The sequence below is a fragment of the Embiotoca jacksoni genome, unplaced genomic scaffold (assembly GCF_022577435.1).
Source record: "Embiotoca jacksoni isolate LCO1_2020_lvr unplaced genomic scaffold, fEmbJac1.0.p SCAF_29, whole genome shotgun sequence".
Classification (NCBI taxonomy): Eukaryota; Metazoa; Chordata; class Actinopteri; family Embiotocidae; genus Embiotoca; species Embiotoca jacksoni.
In genome coordinates, this window is record NW_027185380.1 from 456038 (window position 1) to 472859 (window position 16822).

At 40.5% G+C, this 16822-nt stretch overlaps 2 protein-coding genes across 9 annotated transcripts in view; one reads left to right on the plus strand and one right to left on the minus strand.

Annotated features, from left to right (window-relative positions):
* Positions 1-2125: 2125 nt before the first annotated feature.
* Positions 2126-4624, minus strand: atp5mj (ATP synthase membrane subunit j). Of its 2 annotated transcripts, none has more exons than XM_069161799.1 (4): positions 4515-4624; positions 3296-3419; positions 2943-2963; positions 2126-2273 (listed from the first exon to the last, which is right to left on the minus strand). In XM_069161799.1, exons 2-4 carry the CDS (start codon positions 3417-3419, stop codon positions 2260-2262), a joined length of 159 nt encoding a protein of 52 aa, XP_069017900.1. In that variant the 5' UTR covers positions 4515-4624; the 3' UTR covers positions 2126-2259. The 2 variants fall into 2 exon arrangements, with proteins under 2 accessions (XP_069017900.1, XP_069017901.1); XM_069161800.1 differs by having other exon boundaries at positions 3296-3454; positions 4515-4617.
* A 1448-nt stretch (positions 4625-6072) lies between these two features.
* Positions 6073-16822, plus strand: part of syne2a (spectrin repeat containing, nuclear envelope 2a) — a 75049-nt gene continuing 64299 nt past the window's right edge. For 6 of the 7 annotated variants that reach the window (XM_069161675.1, XM_069161680.1, XM_069161676.1 and 3 more), the window contains exons 1-22: positions 6073-6279; positions 6574-6678; positions 8832-8893; positions 10706-10801; positions 10977-11054; positions 11144-11236; positions 11337-11533; positions 11985-12184; positions 12508-12608; positions 12908-12997; positions 13267-13380; positions 13482-13619; positions 13821-13985; positions 14223-14335; positions 14504-14672; positions 14918-15014; positions 15116-15303; positions 15424-15576; positions 15780-15917; positions 16033-16134; positions 16322-16489; positions 16618-16776. In XM_069161675.1, the coding sequence (XP_069017776.1) occupies positions 6603-6678; positions 8832-8893; positions 10706-10801; positions 10977-11054; positions 11144-11236; positions 11337-11533; positions 11985-12184; positions 12508-12608; positions 12908-12997; positions 13267-13380; positions 13482-13619; positions 13821-13985; positions 14223-14335; positions 14504-14672; positions 14918-15014; positions 15116-15303; positions 15424-15576; positions 15780-15917; positions 16033-16134; positions 16322-16489; positions 16618-16776 (2697 nt within the window). In that variant the 5' untranslated portion in view covers positions 6073-6279; positions 6574-6602. The remainder of the gene's footprint in view (positions 6280-6573; positions 6679-8831; positions 8894-10705; positions 10802-10976; positions 11055-11143; positions 11237-11336; positions 11534-11984; positions 12185-12507; positions 12609-12907; positions 12998-13266; positions 13381-13481; positions 13620-13820; positions 13986-14222; positions 14336-14503; positions 14673-14917; positions 15015-15115; positions 15304-15423; positions 15577-15779; positions 15918-16032; positions 16135-16321; positions 16490-16617; positions 16777-16822) is intronic. The other variant, XM_069161681.1, reaches the window with a different exon arrangement.

Here is a 16822-nt window from a genome sequence, read left to right on the forward strand (position 1 = left end):
GAGACCTCCCTCGCTCCCCCCCCCCCCCCCCCCCTGTCATCCAGTGTTTGTCCTCCACCCCCCCCCCCCCCACCACCCCCACCACCACCACCACCACATAGACATGCAAAGTGAATCAAGGCAAACTCTGAAGTAGGCCAGTGCGTTTTGTTTTTTTTAAACAATCGTAAGAGAGTGTAGTAGCGGAAAGTGGACAAGTACATTTACTCTGATATTTGGAGTCGCTCGTACTTTCCTTGAGTATTTCCGCTTTAATGCCACTTTATACTTCCACTCCACCACATTTCAGAGGGAAATATCGGAGCTACTTTATTGCACTTCGTTTACAGTTATTTGACCATTTTAGTTCCTCTTTAGAATAAGATTTGACACGGTAGATCATGTGAACACGCTTTTAAACTACAACGCATTGCTAAATATTAAAACCAGCGGTTTCCAACTCGTGTGTCTTACAAAAAGCGGCGTGTAGTCCGAGCCTGAGATTGGCTTCTCTGGTCTTTGAATTTTGTTGAAATATAGCCTTGGTTAAAAGGACAACAGTTGTGAAAATTAACTCCACCGCCAACTACATTAAAATGCTACTTAGACCAAATTATTTGTACAATACACGTTGGCTCATCAGTGAATCGAACTGGATGTTTCAATCCCTAAAACACCATCAGTGCCCACATTAAAGGGGCAATTTTCTGAGTATGACTCGTGATATTTCCAGTGCATTTTGCTGATTTATTTACTTCAAATTTTATGTAACATAAAAGTAAAAATTTTTTCATAGGCTATATTTTGAATATTTAGACACCCATGGAACAAAAACCTTTTGAAGCAGGATGCAGCAATGACAGCTCCCTCAGACATTGTAACCAGACATTTATTTAATGACGTTACATTATGTCATAAAAGTCTACATACCAGAAAGAGCATCTCATCCCATCCGCTAAATGCAACCGTCTGTCCCGAAAGACGAACATTACGAAGAAATAATTGCATCTATTACATCATTCAGGGGTCTCTCAAGGCTGTTTTTGGAGGAATTTGTTTTTAAGTTTTAACACAATTTAATTAGCGTCTAAATAGACGTATTGAAGCAAGATATTTTTGCACAAGTGTGGGATATTGAGAGGCTTGACCTTATACTACAAACCATGACTTTGTCGTTATACCGAGAAAACCATCTTTGTATACGTCAGTTGTTCTGGCGTATAAAGAGCGTTTACACCTGTACGTAGCGGTCTTATCACCAACAAATGTGCACTTCCTCACCGGGCGCTACATCTGTGGCCCCGAGCAGGACTCCGGTCAGCTCACTCAGTTCACTGAACCAAACTGTACACAGAAACCTATTCATTTGCTATTGATTTTTCTCAGCCATTCAGTTTGTGATGCAGCCAGCCCCTTTGTGCCATAACCCAGTGAGCACTTCAGCAGAATTATATAACCGATGTGGAATCTATAGAGAGCCATTCAAAATCATGTCACGTAAAAGTAACGCGGTTTAAATGTGATTGCAGGTTATCATTGTGATCCAGTGGCCTCGTTTCCTTCCCAAAACACGAGAGATTTCTGCCTTCCCAGAAGCACACCAACACCCACTCAGCACCAAATATGGTGGTTTAGTCCCTGTTCAATAAGTTAAAATACAAACCCAACCGGGGATTTGTTGGCTATAAATAGCTCACCCATTCCTCCTTTTCTTTTCTAAGAGGGTGCGACAAACACTGACAAAAAGAGAAAGATTGTCCAAAGGGACCACACAGTCTGATCTGAACTGACCATATCTGTTTCCACTGACCATATTGGGCTGAAGTCCCCTTAGATATCTTTTAATTTTTAGTCATCATCAAAGGACGGCGTTAGTCAGTGGATTTTTATGTCCGTGTTGAAAGTACAATGGTAACAAAGTATGTATTGACCACATGAACCACAAGAAGCATACTTACTAAAAATGCAGTTTTTCCCCTTTGACATCACAATCTCCTCCCAGTGTTGCTCAGAGGTTTATTGCCATACCTTTTTATTCGTAATTGATATTTTGTGAAGCCTTTATCAGTGTACAGCCATCACTGTGTGCAAAACTAGTTCATCATACAGATTTTAGCAACAAAAAAAGAAAAGTCAATAAAATGACTTAAAGTTTAGGTTAGCAATTTTTATTTGTTTCATATTAACAAAAAAAAATAATCAAATATGAAGGTGGACTTCTGGATTTGGGGGCATGGGGCACTATTTCACAGCAGGGGGAAGGTCAGCATGCTGAACCACTCAGTGGGCAGGCTCTGCAAAAAAAAATAAATAAACATGTTTAATGTCACATCTCTGTCCAACTGGGCAAGAATAAACTATAATCAATTTATTTTGGCACCAAAACCACCACCATTCATAGCACCTATACATTTTCTCCATTCATCCCAAGCTGTATTTATTCATTTTTATTCTATTTTATTTGTTATTGTGTATATAGTTTGTGTGTATTTATTCATTGCTTATTTTTTTTATAATTGTTATCTATCTTATTTCTTATATATATTTGTAAATGTTTTCATATTGTGTGCACCTTTTTTGTTTTCTGTGCTGCTGTGATGACTAAATTTGCCCACTGTGGGATTGATAAAGTCTGAATCTAATTATATATCAGCCAGAAGACAAGACTGTGCATGTGACCCATCAGTGACATCTAGAGGTGAACACATGCAAGTGTGCAACCTCTGACAAACTGACTTGACCTCTCCAGTTTATTATTTTCATAAATCAGTCCTCAAAGATTTACAACATTTCCCTAAATGGTCAATGCAGCCACGTACCAGGGGTCCTGAGGTGTAGCTACCACTACTGTGTAAATGCGTCCGTGCCACGTGAATGTCGACAAGCTTGTGTTGTTTCACAGTATATATATTGATCATATTTCACAAGCCTCATCATATCGTATGAATACAAATGTTACTTACTGGCCTTCACAGCCTTCTTGCCTGGAGAAGGAAAAACACAAACATTATGAGTCACATTTAACCCAGACAACTGGCACAGTCAAGTATGCAATGATCAAGCATTTCTTCAGCTGCATGAGCGGCAGATTTATTTCACACTGATGTCCAACGTCAGTATTTATGTCCGGACGCTGAGGACGATTGGTTTTGTCACGCAATTGTTTACAATTGAGTGCAGCTCTCTCCCCCCCCGGCACAAAAAAAGTGAAAATGTTTTTCAGTCTTCTGCACGTTCAGTTTGTGTGATTGCAGCCGTGTTTCCCCACATACTGTAAAAAAAATAAATAAAAAAAATCAGCAGGTCTTGAACTCACCGCCATAGGAAATCTTGTAGTACAGGTATGTCATGAGGCCGACGCCCACCCATACCTCCTGGTAGGCCTTGGTGTAGTAAGGGCTCACCACAGCCCACCAGTTCGCAAACATGCGTCCAGCCATCTGTAGGAGAGAGCAACAACACGGTCCTAAAGTGTCTGGAAGGAAATTACACAACTTTAAACAACAGCATATTTCTGTAGACATATAGATAGACAGATATATATATAGACAGATAGATAGATAGATAGATAGAGATAGATAAATAAATATATATAGATAGATAATATATATATATATAGACAGATATGTAGATATATATATATATATAATAGATATATATAGATATATATAGACATATAGATAGATAAATATATATATATAGATAGATAAATAAATAAATATAGATAGATAGATAATATATATATATAGACAGATAGATATGTAGATATATATATATAAAATAGATATATATAGATACAGATATATATAGACATATAGATAGATAAATATATATATATATATAGATAGATAGATAGATAGGTATATACTTTATTAATCCCCGAGGGGAAATTCTTTCGCTACAGCAGCATTTATAGATAAAGAACTAAAATAACAGTAAAACATATTAAATATAAAGTGCACAGTATATACACATCTGGAACATACAAACCAAACTTCATTCACAATTTCTCCACATTTCCTGATGTGATGCACCTCATTAACTCTAAGTTCGTATTAGTTGTTACGTCAGGCTGCGCTAATTCTAGATAATAATAATAATAATAATAATAATAATAATAATAAATAAAAGAGGATGAACTCGTTCCTTCATGCAGACAGTGACGCTGCTCAACATGAAGGATTCAGGACCCTCGTCGTCTTTGACCCTCAGCTGGCTCCAGCTAACTTGTAACCTCGGTCACACGCGAGGAAAGACGACAGCTGCAAGTGGACACTTGACTACTTGACCTGGAGACTCGTCCTGCGTCGGTTTAACTTCACTTTAACTCAAACTACTTCCGTCAATGGCGGATTAGCATCTCCTCTGCTAACCCAAGCCTTAGCTAAAAGGCCGGGCCGGGCGCCCGCAGAAAAAGCAGCAGCGCGTTTAAGAAGCACGGAAAGAGACACCTGCTTCTTTATTAATCCCCCGTTGCACTGCAGCGAGTCACCAGTAAGTCCCCTTTGCCAAATAAATGTGAACTCTGTCCTCACCTCTCGGTTTGTCACGCTGCCGGAGGAAGGTCAACACAGCTGCTGCTGCTACTGCTGCACGTCAAAGTCGCGGAGGAACTCTTCTTCTACGCTCACATATCGCGGAGGAACTCTTCTTCTACGCTCACATATCGCGGAGGAACTCTTCTTCTACGCTCAGCCGCGTCGCGCTGCATTCGTGCTTTGGTTTTGCAGCGCCACAACATGGAGGTAAGCCTTATTAAAAAAAAAACAAAAAAAAAAAACAACGGCTTATTAGACCGTCTTAACTATCTGTTGGCTCCGTCCCGAGGACGTAATGATGTCTTCACTTGTTTTTATAATCAAAACCGAATTAATATTACGACAGCACGTGCTTCTTTACCCCAAGACGTGTGTCCAACTTCATTTTAATAATTGATAAAGTAACATATTCAATAGATAGTAGCATAACAACTTAATTGCATTAAGTTGAATTCAAACTTTTTAAATAAGTCTTGGAATTCAATTCCACCCGTTGTCGTATCCACCCAGCTGTGGAAACACGATTTTAATCGTAGTTTTTCTTTTTGTTGATCATTTCTCGGGGCAAACCAACAGTATGTTTTTAAGTTTTTAAGGAAAACTTAAAAGTTTAAGTAAATAATAACTGAAAAATATTGTTTTTCTGGTGGCACCTTTGGGCCTTTATAAGTCTAAATAGAAAGTTGTGTGAGTTGTCATGTCATGTTCATGCTTTAACAATTTCCTTTGAATAACGCACAACAATAACCTTTCGTCCCCCTTCTTCATGTTAAATTTCCATCATTCATTTCCTGTCTTTAATTTGCCTGGTTAAGAGGAACAATTTAACCATCTAATGACCTGTCCTGCTTTTAGGCCGTATCTTGTTCTGCCGAAGTCACAACAGAGGTGGGAATTTGAAGTGAGGTTGCAGCTGCTGCGAGGCTGACAGTCTGTGCAGCAGCTCTGTCTGCTCACCATAGTGAAACAACAAATAAAACACTGGCACTGCTCTCAAGGGTAAAAATGGTATTGTGTTACCTGCCCTACTGTTGATGCACCCTCTTCAGGTGAAACAATTTAATGACATCAATAATGAGACATTTCAGGTCAGGAATTGAACAACAAAGTGCTCCCTATAACCATTTAATATGGTATGAATTATAACTAAGAAGCCTTAAAGGTAACTATGAAATCCACTGAGAATATAAAAGAAGAAACGGATAATCATTAACTTCTGTGTTTTATAGTCATGAGTCGCAGTAAAACCATAAAAGAAGCCGGAAAAAGTTGAACTTTTATGCCCCGAATCAAAGGTTTTCCCCAGTTCCTTTATCACAATATCGCACAAGCAAACAGGAAAAACAGGACAGAAAAAAATACACTTTTGTTTCCGTCAACAAAAGGCTTTGCTTTCGCTTTTACAAATGAAGCTGACAGCCTAAGAAGTTGACTCTGGGATTTCCCAATCTACCATTACTTTTGATCCAAAGGGTGCTCAGTTTGTCCGAGAGTCTGCAGGAGTGATTTGGACCTGCCGTGGGCGGGACTTTCCACTCTTCTGTGCTCATGCTCCGATAGGCAAGAGGCACCTTGTTTCATTTCTGAACACCGAAAGGCCAAGTCCTATTTGAAGACACCGAGCGTTGTGAATCAACACAGAGTTGTTCCATTTTCAAAGGACACAGCTGAGGAGACTTACTGAACACCGTTCACTCTCTACCAGATGCTTCATTGTTAATATGCACAGTAGCTGTCTGCACTGACTGCAGCCCTGCTACAGGTATGTTGAAGATTTGTGACCACGCCATCTATTTTTATATTGCAACGTTATGGCCGTGTGTTACCATACAGCCGTGTTTGCATGTGCGTGCTTGCATGTGTGTGTGCCGGTAAGGGTGTGGATCAGTGCGTTCCTGACATAACTACTCAGGCATTTAGAGGCAACTGAATGTTTTGGAAAAAAAAAAAAAAAGAAACTGCATTGTTCAGTTTTGTTTTTTTGGTTTTTTTTTGGTGTTGTGATTTTCCTTTTGAGTCGATGATTTAGTGATTTGGTCTCCTGGACTCTCCTGAGGTCGATCCGGTGCTGCGGTCGGAGACTTCATGGCTTCAGGTGGAGCGGAGGAAGACGATGGAGTCATTCCTTTGGACATTGACAATGTGCACATGCTCCTCCAAGGTCAGACTATTTCTGTACTTTTATAGATGTTGTGACGTGATGTGCTGTAGTGGGGAGTCAGTGTGGTGGCCGACTACCACCTGGGATCAACAACCTATCAAATACTAATAATGTTTTGGGAAAAGTAGAAAACATTCAGGCAAAATACAATAAATTATGAGATTTGAAATATAAATTTATGACCTAATGAAGTGGCTGAATATTGAAAATGAAATTTAGATACTGAAATTTAAATGGCATATTTAAGGTTAAAGGGAATCAGTGAACTGTCAAAGTCATCAGACTTTGAATGCTGTCTCGTTAGTGTTTGGTTGTTGTGCCTCGGTTCTGTTGCATCGGATTTGCTGTTAAAAATTATAAAACATGTTCAATAACAGCAGAACTATTATTTACCCTCTAATTTACAGTTTTGATCAGGTTAAAGGAAAAATGTTTTTTTGTTATTTTAGTTTTTTTGCTCAATTTATTTAGATTTTTTTTAATTAAAAAAAAAAAAATCTCACTGTAACTTGGTGATAGGAATAAGGAGATTTATTATATATATATAAAAAAAAATGCTAAGGTTTCTCTTACCAATGGAGTCCAAAGTTGTTAATTTTGGCCTGACAGTTTGGCAGCTGTTATTGACTGGATGTGGGGATGGTTTTTTTTCTTGTTTGTACTGCGTCTGCCAGGTGAACTGGGTGGAGCGAAGTGATTAAAATGCTCAGAAGTTCCCTGTCTTGGCAGGCTCTTAAACAAACAGCAGAATTGATGAGTCAGATTCACGCTCAAATTTGACATCAACAGGCGAGCCCATGAATAGTGACTGTTTGCCTTTCCGATCGCGTCAGACAAAAGTTCCCAGATCTACTGCAAGAAAAGTGACTTTGGATGTGTAATTTAGCAGTTTCATGCTGAATGGCAGCACAAACTCACAACACGCATGTTTTAAGATTCTTGAGAGCGAACGCTGCTCTTCCTGAAAGTTGTGGTTAAGGATGAATGAAACGGCAAAATCATCTAATTTTAAATATCATTCAACTACTTACGTAGGATACAGTTAATAATGTCTTAAGAACTATTAAGCAGTAATTTACTTTGAGTAGATCATAAATACCATTTCATTCCTGTGACGAAAATAAACTGTGGACACCAAAATGCTCCGTCCCAGGTGATCACGGGCTTAACTTACAATGCTGCAGCAGGTATGTCTCAAATCTACCTGCATGCAGTGTCTTTTTAAGCTTTCCATCATGTCCATATTACTGTAACCAGGAAGTAGCGTCTCTATAATGTTATATATAGTAGAAGTTCATGTTTTGGCAACAGGAGCTCAGGATGTGGTCTAGTACCCCTGAAGAACGCCAATGTCGCTCAGTGTGTGTGTGTGTGTGTGTGTGTGCGTGCGTGTGCGTGTGCGCGTGCACGTGCACCTCAGTATCTATGTCTGTCGCTGTCTTGGAAGCCATCCCGTCTTGTAGCCAGATCCTTAACCTCGCTTTAGCTAAAAGAAGAAGCCTTTCACTGCGAGTTCGTCCGGTGGGAAAGAAGAGAGGGAAGTTTCCCGTTGTTAGAGAGCACACTGGGCTCGGTCAGCGTTCATGGGTTCACTGGCTGTTGGTTGGTTGTGACAATGGAGGGTCGAAAAGTCGTTCAGTTTTCGGACGTCGGTGAGTATTATGGCCCGAATGCACCTGCAACTCGCACCAAGGTTCATGCTGCTGTTGCACATCGGAAAGTCTGAACTAGTTGAGCTGCATTTTTTCTATGAAAGGTGCTTCATAAATAAAGGTTTTTTTTAATTATTATTATCATTATTTTGGACTCTGCAGCAGCACAGTCCAGTCATGAACATTCAAGGGATTCCCAGTTTTTTTTTTGTGAGAAATACACTGTTATGTGTTTGACAGTGTATTTGTGTGTTTATTGCATAGTTGGTGGTTTTCAGTCCAGCTGCAGTTCAAATGAACATTTCACAGAAGTAAAAATTGCTTTTGTCAGTTGTGAGTTTTTGCATGAATCAATCTGCCTGACTGTGCTTGTATTTCCCGTCAGTGTTATAATATCTATTTTAGTGTCTCGTATTTCAGCAATGTGATCGTGCCAGAAACCGTTAAATTTAAAACATTTTGCTGGCGTATCAACAGTTTCTCTCTCTGTTTCCCAAACAGTGGAGCATGAACAGATTCAGAGAAGGACATTCACCAACTGGATAAATGCTCAACTCTCTAAGGTATGTTAGGATGTCATACATGTGTGTTTTTGCTTATAATATGAATTCATATATTTTATTGCATGCAACCCATTTTGATGTAAAATAATGCAATCAGTAGTTATAAATGTAAATTTGACCTCTTTTATGATTTTTAAAGCCGTATTTTTACTTGAAGTTGCGTCAAATAGTTTTCTGAATTAATGCCGGTTGCTTTATCAACAGTTCCTCCGCAAAAATTTGAAATAGATTTTGTTTCATTTTTGAAAGAATAGAGTGGAAGGAGACAAGAGAAACAGTGCAGGAAAGTACTCATGAAAAAATGTACACAAGCAGAGCCCGACTGATCCTTGAATTTTCAGGCCAATGCAGATTAGGAAGTAAAAAAAAAATCTGTTAGCGATATATCGCCTGAAATGTGCTCATTAAACACTTGTGAGAAAGATGTGCAATAGGAGCAGGATATTTTACAGTTTTAGATCAGATAAAATAAGATGAACATTATTGTCCAAAATTACATCAGTGCATTGAAACAGTGAACTTCACTGGGAATGTAATAATTATAAATAAATATAAAGAACCAAAGTGAAGCGATTTCTAAATCACGCAAGCATCTTTTTCTGCATTATGTTGGAAACAAAAAGGTTTCATATCGGACAACAGTATATATATATGTAATATATGTGGGTCATTATCGGCCGACTGTATTTGGGCTGTAAAGGTTGCACACAAGTTATCTGCAGCATCACATGAAGCACATTAAAGAACAGAACTGAAGGCTGAAGTTTTGCCTTTAAATACATTTATATTTTAGCACTCTTTATTCAAGTGATATTCAGACAGAGAACGAGTGGTGACGTATCAAACATTTCCGAGAACATCGAGCGCGCTGATGATGTCACGCTGAGCTATAAATTGTATGAAGTCGGCTGTAGAGTGCAACATGCTGACTCACTGGTCAGACGGCAGCTCGCGCTGGATCTCATCGGAAAGAGACTGCTGACACGGGCCTGAAATATAAATAGTGCTTCAGTGGAGCAGAACAGGATGTAATCTGAACCCGACCACCAACCTCATGACCTCATGCCCATAAGACTGCGCTCCGACGCCAAAATCACTCGTTCAGAACCCACCCGTCTGTCACAGCGAGCTGAGTCCACTGACAATCGCTAGCTGGAGATACTTCCTTTATGTCTGGTGATCAATGATCCCTGTTGACCTGAAACTTTGACCCAGAAACTGTCCTTGAAAAAACACACGACAGTCTCATGGCAGTAAAATATGAATGTGACAGAATTTGTGGGCTCTGAGGTGCATTTAAAGATGCTTTGTATCACATGGAAATAATTCATTTCACAGTCCAAATACATGTTGACACATCGCTTTGTTTCTCACATTTCATAAACCTTGGTGCTTCCTGTTGCACTTGAGATTATTCAAGTTCAGAAATTACATTTCCATCAACCTTTTATTCCCCTTTTACAGCATGACACGAGAAAGCACAACAACTTCCTTCTTTGTGTAAAATTCACCTAATTTCCCAACAAAAATGACCGAAGGTTATTTAAATACAGCCGTCTAATGTGTTATTTTATTTGATATTTTTACGAGATAAAAAAAACTCTGCTACTTCCTGTTTTGATGTTTTAAGAACAACAGCAGTTTATTGAGTACATTGCCTTCATCAGCTGAGATTAATCAGAGGAGAGATCCACTAAATCTTATTGTACTTTAACACATACAACATTAGGCTTTTATTATATTGTGTTGGTTATTTTATTGTTATATTGTGCTGCTGGACAGATAAATCAGTAATTTTGTGCGTCGTTACAGAGATGCCCTCCGTCTTTTGTGTCCGACCTGTTCTCTGACCTCAGAGACGGGTCGCGCCTGCTGGACCTGTTGGAGGTGATGAGCGGTCAGTCAATGGTGAGTTTCTCTTGTGACATCAGCGAAATAAATAGATCTCAAACTCCCCCTAGAGAACTATAATTAATCAGTATACAAGAACCATGAAGGTAAAAAGTCGAAACAGCGCAAAAACATGCTTAAATGAATATGAATAATTTTATACCTGCTGATTTTGATTAATTGTCTTTCCCAGAAAAGACAAAGAGGCCGAGGGGTTTTCCAGCAGAGGGCCAACATTGAGACGGCACTGAACTTTCTCAAGAAAAAATCTGTACGTTTGCACATAAAAAAAAAAAAATTGCAACACAACACGTGTATCTGACGTGTGTTGAACACTTTTATCGTGATTGTTTACTGTAGATCAAGTTGGTGAACATAAACATCCCAGATATCATAGACGGGCGGCCGTCCATCATCCTGGGCCTCGTATGGACCATCATCCTCCACTGTCATGTGAGTACCACTGCAGCACACACTCATTCGCTATAACTACTGATACTGATATAAATATTTTGATGTTCAAACACTGTTGAACTCTCTCTGTCTGTTTTAGATTGAGGAGCTGGCCAACACGCTCTCCTTCGATTCTCGTCATTCCTCCCTCGACTCTCTGGCCAGCCTGGACTCGTGGTCCGGCAGCCCCGTCCCAGCCAGTCCGGTCCTCGCAGGTCGGACCTCGCCTCTCCACAGACGCTTCCGAGTATCTGCCAAGAAGGCCCTGCTCATGTGGGTCAGGGACCAATGCCAAAGGTGCTGGTTTTTTTTGTTTTTTTTTTTAAATAGATTTTTTTAGCTTTAAAGGTTTGAGCGCAGGACTTTTACATAAAAATTTGCGTCTGTCGCGTTTAAGCCCTTAACGAACAAATTCATACAATGCTGATTAACCGCCTCTCTGTATTTCACAGTACACAGAGTTTTAAAATCTGATGTCTGGTGAGACAAATTTCCATGCTGGCCGGTTGAATACATACTGAGCACGCTCTATAGGCAGAACATGCACACCGGAGGCTTTTATCAGGCTGTTTAGCCCTACTCTAACCTAAAGGGAGATAAAATAGTAGGCTATGACAGAAGCGCGTCATGTTTGTAATTAATGTCAACAATGATTTAAGTTTTGTCTTAATTGTCATGCATTCCAGTGATAATGATTATAAATGACCCCAAATAGGCCTAAACCTTTTTATCCCTGTTGTCTGTCCAGGGTTTGCTGCTCTGTCAGTGTGAAGAACTTTAAGTCCAGCTGGAGAAGTGGCGAGGCCTTCTTGGCCATCCTGTGCTCTCTTAGACCACAGCTGGTTGATCTCTCGCTGGTCCAGTCCAGAAGCAACCAGGAGAACCTGGAAGAAGCGTTTCACCTGGCCGAGCAGGAGCTGCACATCCCCCGCCTGCTGGAGCCCCAGGGTGGGGCTGATAAAAATAATTGTTACACAGTGTTTCACGTGGATATTTGTTATGTTACTGGGTAACAAGATGAATCATTCTCAAGAATAACTCCACTTAATTATCGCTTATAGGCAAAACCTTGATTGTTGTACATCAGAGAAAATGCAAGTTGTTGTAACAATGGAAAAGCAAAAAGTAAACAATTCAGAGATTTACACCTTTATGGATGTAAATGTGCATTTTGATTTTCAGTTTTTACTAACATAACGTTCTTGAGAGCGCTCTTTTTAGTTCATGTGATATAAGACACTAAAACCTTTCCTTGTTTTCTTTCACCTCAGACATCGACGTCAAGGACCCCGAGGAAAAGTCCATTATGACCTATGTGGCCCAGTTTCTGCAGTACTCCAACGACATGCCAGCGCCTGATGACCACCTGCAGGTTAGCAGTCAAACCAGGATTCATAATCTAAATGTCACATTGACTTCACACCAACTAAATAAAACAGAGATTCACACAGATCAACGACCAGTCAACCATTAAACTGAACATTAGACTGAACCTAATGTATAATTACTGTTTCAGTTGGTCGTTAATAATCTTTCAGCACCTTCTACTTCCTTATTTGACCTTCTACAAACTCCTGCATGAAAGTGAAGGTTGTCAACCGTCTTCCCTTCCATCTTCCTCCCACTCTGATTTCCCTTCCCTGCTCTGATCTGGTGGTGGTGATGTTGTAGCTGTTTCCTCCAGCCGAGCCCTCCTTTTTCTCACCTGTGAATTTACCTGCTCACTTCACTCCAGCAATCGCTGTCTCACCGTTACACCAGGTACACACCGGGGCACTTCTTCAGTTACCTTATATATGCATGGCTCTCTGTTGCTTCAATATTTAAATTAATGGGGCACATTTTTATTGACAAATAAAGCCGCTGCATGTGACTGATGTTTATAACATGCAGAGAACTTTTCTAAAATCATTCTTTCATAGAGTGGAAAGAGATTTGAGGATAACCGCTCTAACACTGTTACTGACCTCAGTTAACACTCTCATGGCATCAAAAAATAATCATTGACAGCTTTGACTGTGAACATTTAGGTTTCTCCGAGCGAGCGAGCACAAGAGGTGACTTGCTGGCTGCAGCGATCCTATCAGGAGCTGTCGGAAGCGTGGACAGCTGCAGAGAAATCAAGTTATGCAGAAAAATATCAGGTAAAGCAAAGCACAAGAACACAAACATTCATTCACATCGGTGTGTTTATTTTGTATCGTTTTGGAGTGATTGGAAGTTGTCACTGTGGTCGATTCACCAGGTGTTTCAGAGCCTCGCCGGCTCCTTTGCGGATCAAAGGAGACCGGTGATGACCCTGCTCGCTTCAACAAGACGCTGCCCGGAGCTGAACCAAGAGCAGAGAGCTCTGCGGGCCGCTTGGGATCGTCTGGAGGACGAGGTGAGGAAATCCGCCGAGCATAATAAGCAGCACGGTCACACTCAGGGCTTTTTTTTTTCTTTTTTTTTTTTTTATATATACATGTTTTTGGTGTTAGAAAATGAATTCATTACGAATTAGAGTAGAAAGTTGAGAGAAGACTTTTCTCCTGTTATTGTGTGAAAATGTCTCACACCAGGTTGTTCACGTGTCATTTTTCAGCTGCAGAGGTGTAAAGCTAATCTGGACCTGAGTCTCCCTCCTCCTCTGGACTCGGTCGTTGTGTGGCTGCAGCGTGCGGAGGCGGGGCTAACAGAGGACGGAGGGAGGATGACGGATCACGCAGGTGCTGCTAAAGAAGCAAGAGCTCAACAAGACACCCTAAAGGTTTGGTTTTTTTGTTATAAATCTACAGAACAAATTAAATTTTTTCCTGCGTCAAAAATCAAAAGTGGACGGTAGTATTCTAAAATCCTGAAACAACACTGAAACGATGTATGGAGCAGACATAAATGTAAACAGGAAGCATAACAATATCTTAGAGACCTATGACATTAAGCTTGGCACCTATTGTCATTATTTAGTTTATGTCCTTGCAATCTTGTTTTTTTTGTTTTTTTTTAGACTTTAAATAAGGAGATGATCCACTACGTCAACATCCTCGATGCTCACCACAACATGGATGACTCAGGAAATCTAGTGGTGCCTGTTGAAATGTTTGATGAAATAAAAAAGCGGTATGCCATTACAGAAATTCATTAAAAAAAAATGTATATCATCATTACATGCATGTTTAAAACCATAAATCTTTAAGTCCTGTGTTTTAAAAGTATTTACCGGCAGTTTGTTTGCAATAGATAAAAGAAACTGTAAAATAATGCAATGACATCTTTATTTGAAAACAGTTTAACCAGCGTTCGAGTCACAGCTAAGTATCAGGGGATCAAGCTGGAATACCAGGAATCCCGCCACACCGTGCTGGACCTCCTGAGCCACATTAGAAATAAGCTCCAGTCCTGGAAAGCTCCCTACGGGTCTCTGGAGAACATACGTGTTCTTCAGCAGGACTGGCATGTGAGTGTATATCTGAAAAAGCAACATGACAAACCTTGTTTCACCAGCTCTAAAAACAAAGTAATGTGAACAGCAATAACTTACAGGAAATGACATATTATCACATGAACTAGTAATCCATTTGGCTTTTGTTGTGAAAATGTGAAAATCTGTTAGATCCAGTGATTCGTCTAAGAACGTATTTTTCCTGAAAATTCAGAAAAAGTGAAAAAAGAAAAAGAAAAAAGTGTTGATTGGTTTTCCAGGAAACAGTTGAGCGCCAAAACCTGCTTTTGATTCTGAGGGACGCACTCGAAAACCTGAAGCAGAGGGCGAATACTTACATCAGCAAAGCAGCACTAAGTAGGAGCTAAAACACCAATTCAAAGTCCTCTGATCATGCATTTGTTTATTTATTTATTTTAAAGGCAAGACTTGTCTCTCACCATCTCTTCACTCCTCAGGTGAATATTCCCAGCTTGTTACCCGTCAGGTGAAGGAAGCACAGAGTGAAGCTGAAGTGGTCACGCAGGCTGTGACGGCAGCCGGAGGGACGATGGAGAGAGCGACGTCTGCGTGGGAGACGTACAACAAGTGCTTCACTTCTCTGCAGGCATGGCTGAAACAGAAGATACAGTCTCCGGCAACACAGGTAACTTCTGTCCGTCTGGCCTGAATATTACACAAATATTCATTAATGGCTCTCTCTATGGAGTCATTTAAAGCTCCAATAATCTATGTTTATATCTAAATGATTCGGTTGATACTGTAGGAAATGAGTGAGTGGACTTCCTGCCAGGCCCAGTTAAATGAGGCGGGGAACTTTCTCACTGAAGTGACAGAAACCTCTACCAGCCTCACTCTGGCTGAGCAACTCAGCAAAGTCAACATGCAGTGGGCCGAATGCATGAAGAAGACAAAGTTTGTGAGTATCCATGTTCTTCCCACAGATACTTTTTATGACCTGAGATATGGTCAAGATGACTTGTTTAAATACAATTTGAGTTTTTTGCATTTTTTTTTTAAATTTTGAATGTGTCATTAAAAGTTAGCATACAAAGGGCACAGAGATAAAAAGACACGCATAGGTCAAAGAGGATTGACGGTCATGAAGGATTTCTTTCTTAGGAACTGTCATCAGAGGCCAGTGTCATTGCTGCGTGTCTTCAGCTGGTGTCTTCACTGTCCCAGGAGGCCAGCTGGCTTCTGAGACAACCACTGGAGGTGGCTTCAGCCCCACTGAAGGCTAACAGGCAGAAAATACAGGTGAACTAAAACTTCAGACAACTGAACATGACATCAGCAGCCAAGAATAGAAAATAGTTGAATAATCTTTCATTGCCTGATCTTATATTTTTGTCTTTTTGTTCCTTTCAATCAGTTACTGAGTAAAAAGATGTCAGAAGTGGACGTATCCTCTCCCAACCCTCACACAGACCTTCTAACAAGCCACTTAGGAAAACCGCAGCAAACTGTCCCACAGGTACCCACTGTGATGCAGGAATAATTCCCTCTTCTCTCTTTTTACTAAACCCAATCTGTGCCAAGATTACTAAATCAGTGCACAGGTGAACTCTGTGTAAATCCGGTGCAGTCCAACTACTCTCTTGTGTTATAATACAGCAACCAAAGGACAGAGCTCGGTCTAATTGCTTGTATCTGTATGGCAGATGCTCGCTGAAGCGGAGAGGACCTGTGGGGAGCTGCAGCGGGCTGCGTCGAGGCTGGAAGGCCGTCTGGCTGAGCTGGATCACTGGAGCACAGACGCTCTGGACCGCTACAACCACCTGAAGGACAAAACTCACCGAGGACGCTCTGCATTGGAACCCCCAGCCAAAGTAAAGCAAAACATCACGCTCCTGCTAATTAGGCCTTTTGTTAGACTTTAGGTCAAATATACAACATAAATGAGCTCTTTCAAATTTGTCAGTCCAGAATTTCCAATCCAAACCGTACCACTTTGTAGGTGCTGATCTCTCGAGGCGTGCAGCTTGTGGACCAGGTTGTAACTGAGGGTCAGGATCTGCAGGACTTTGTGGCGGGACTACAGAAAACCTCTCATCTGCAGCACCTCAGTACCTCTGACATGCAGGGCAGGATCTCCGAGTCAGTTTCCCACTGCCAGGTGAGTTAAATCAAATTACGGTGACTGTTTTTCAGTCCTTTCACAG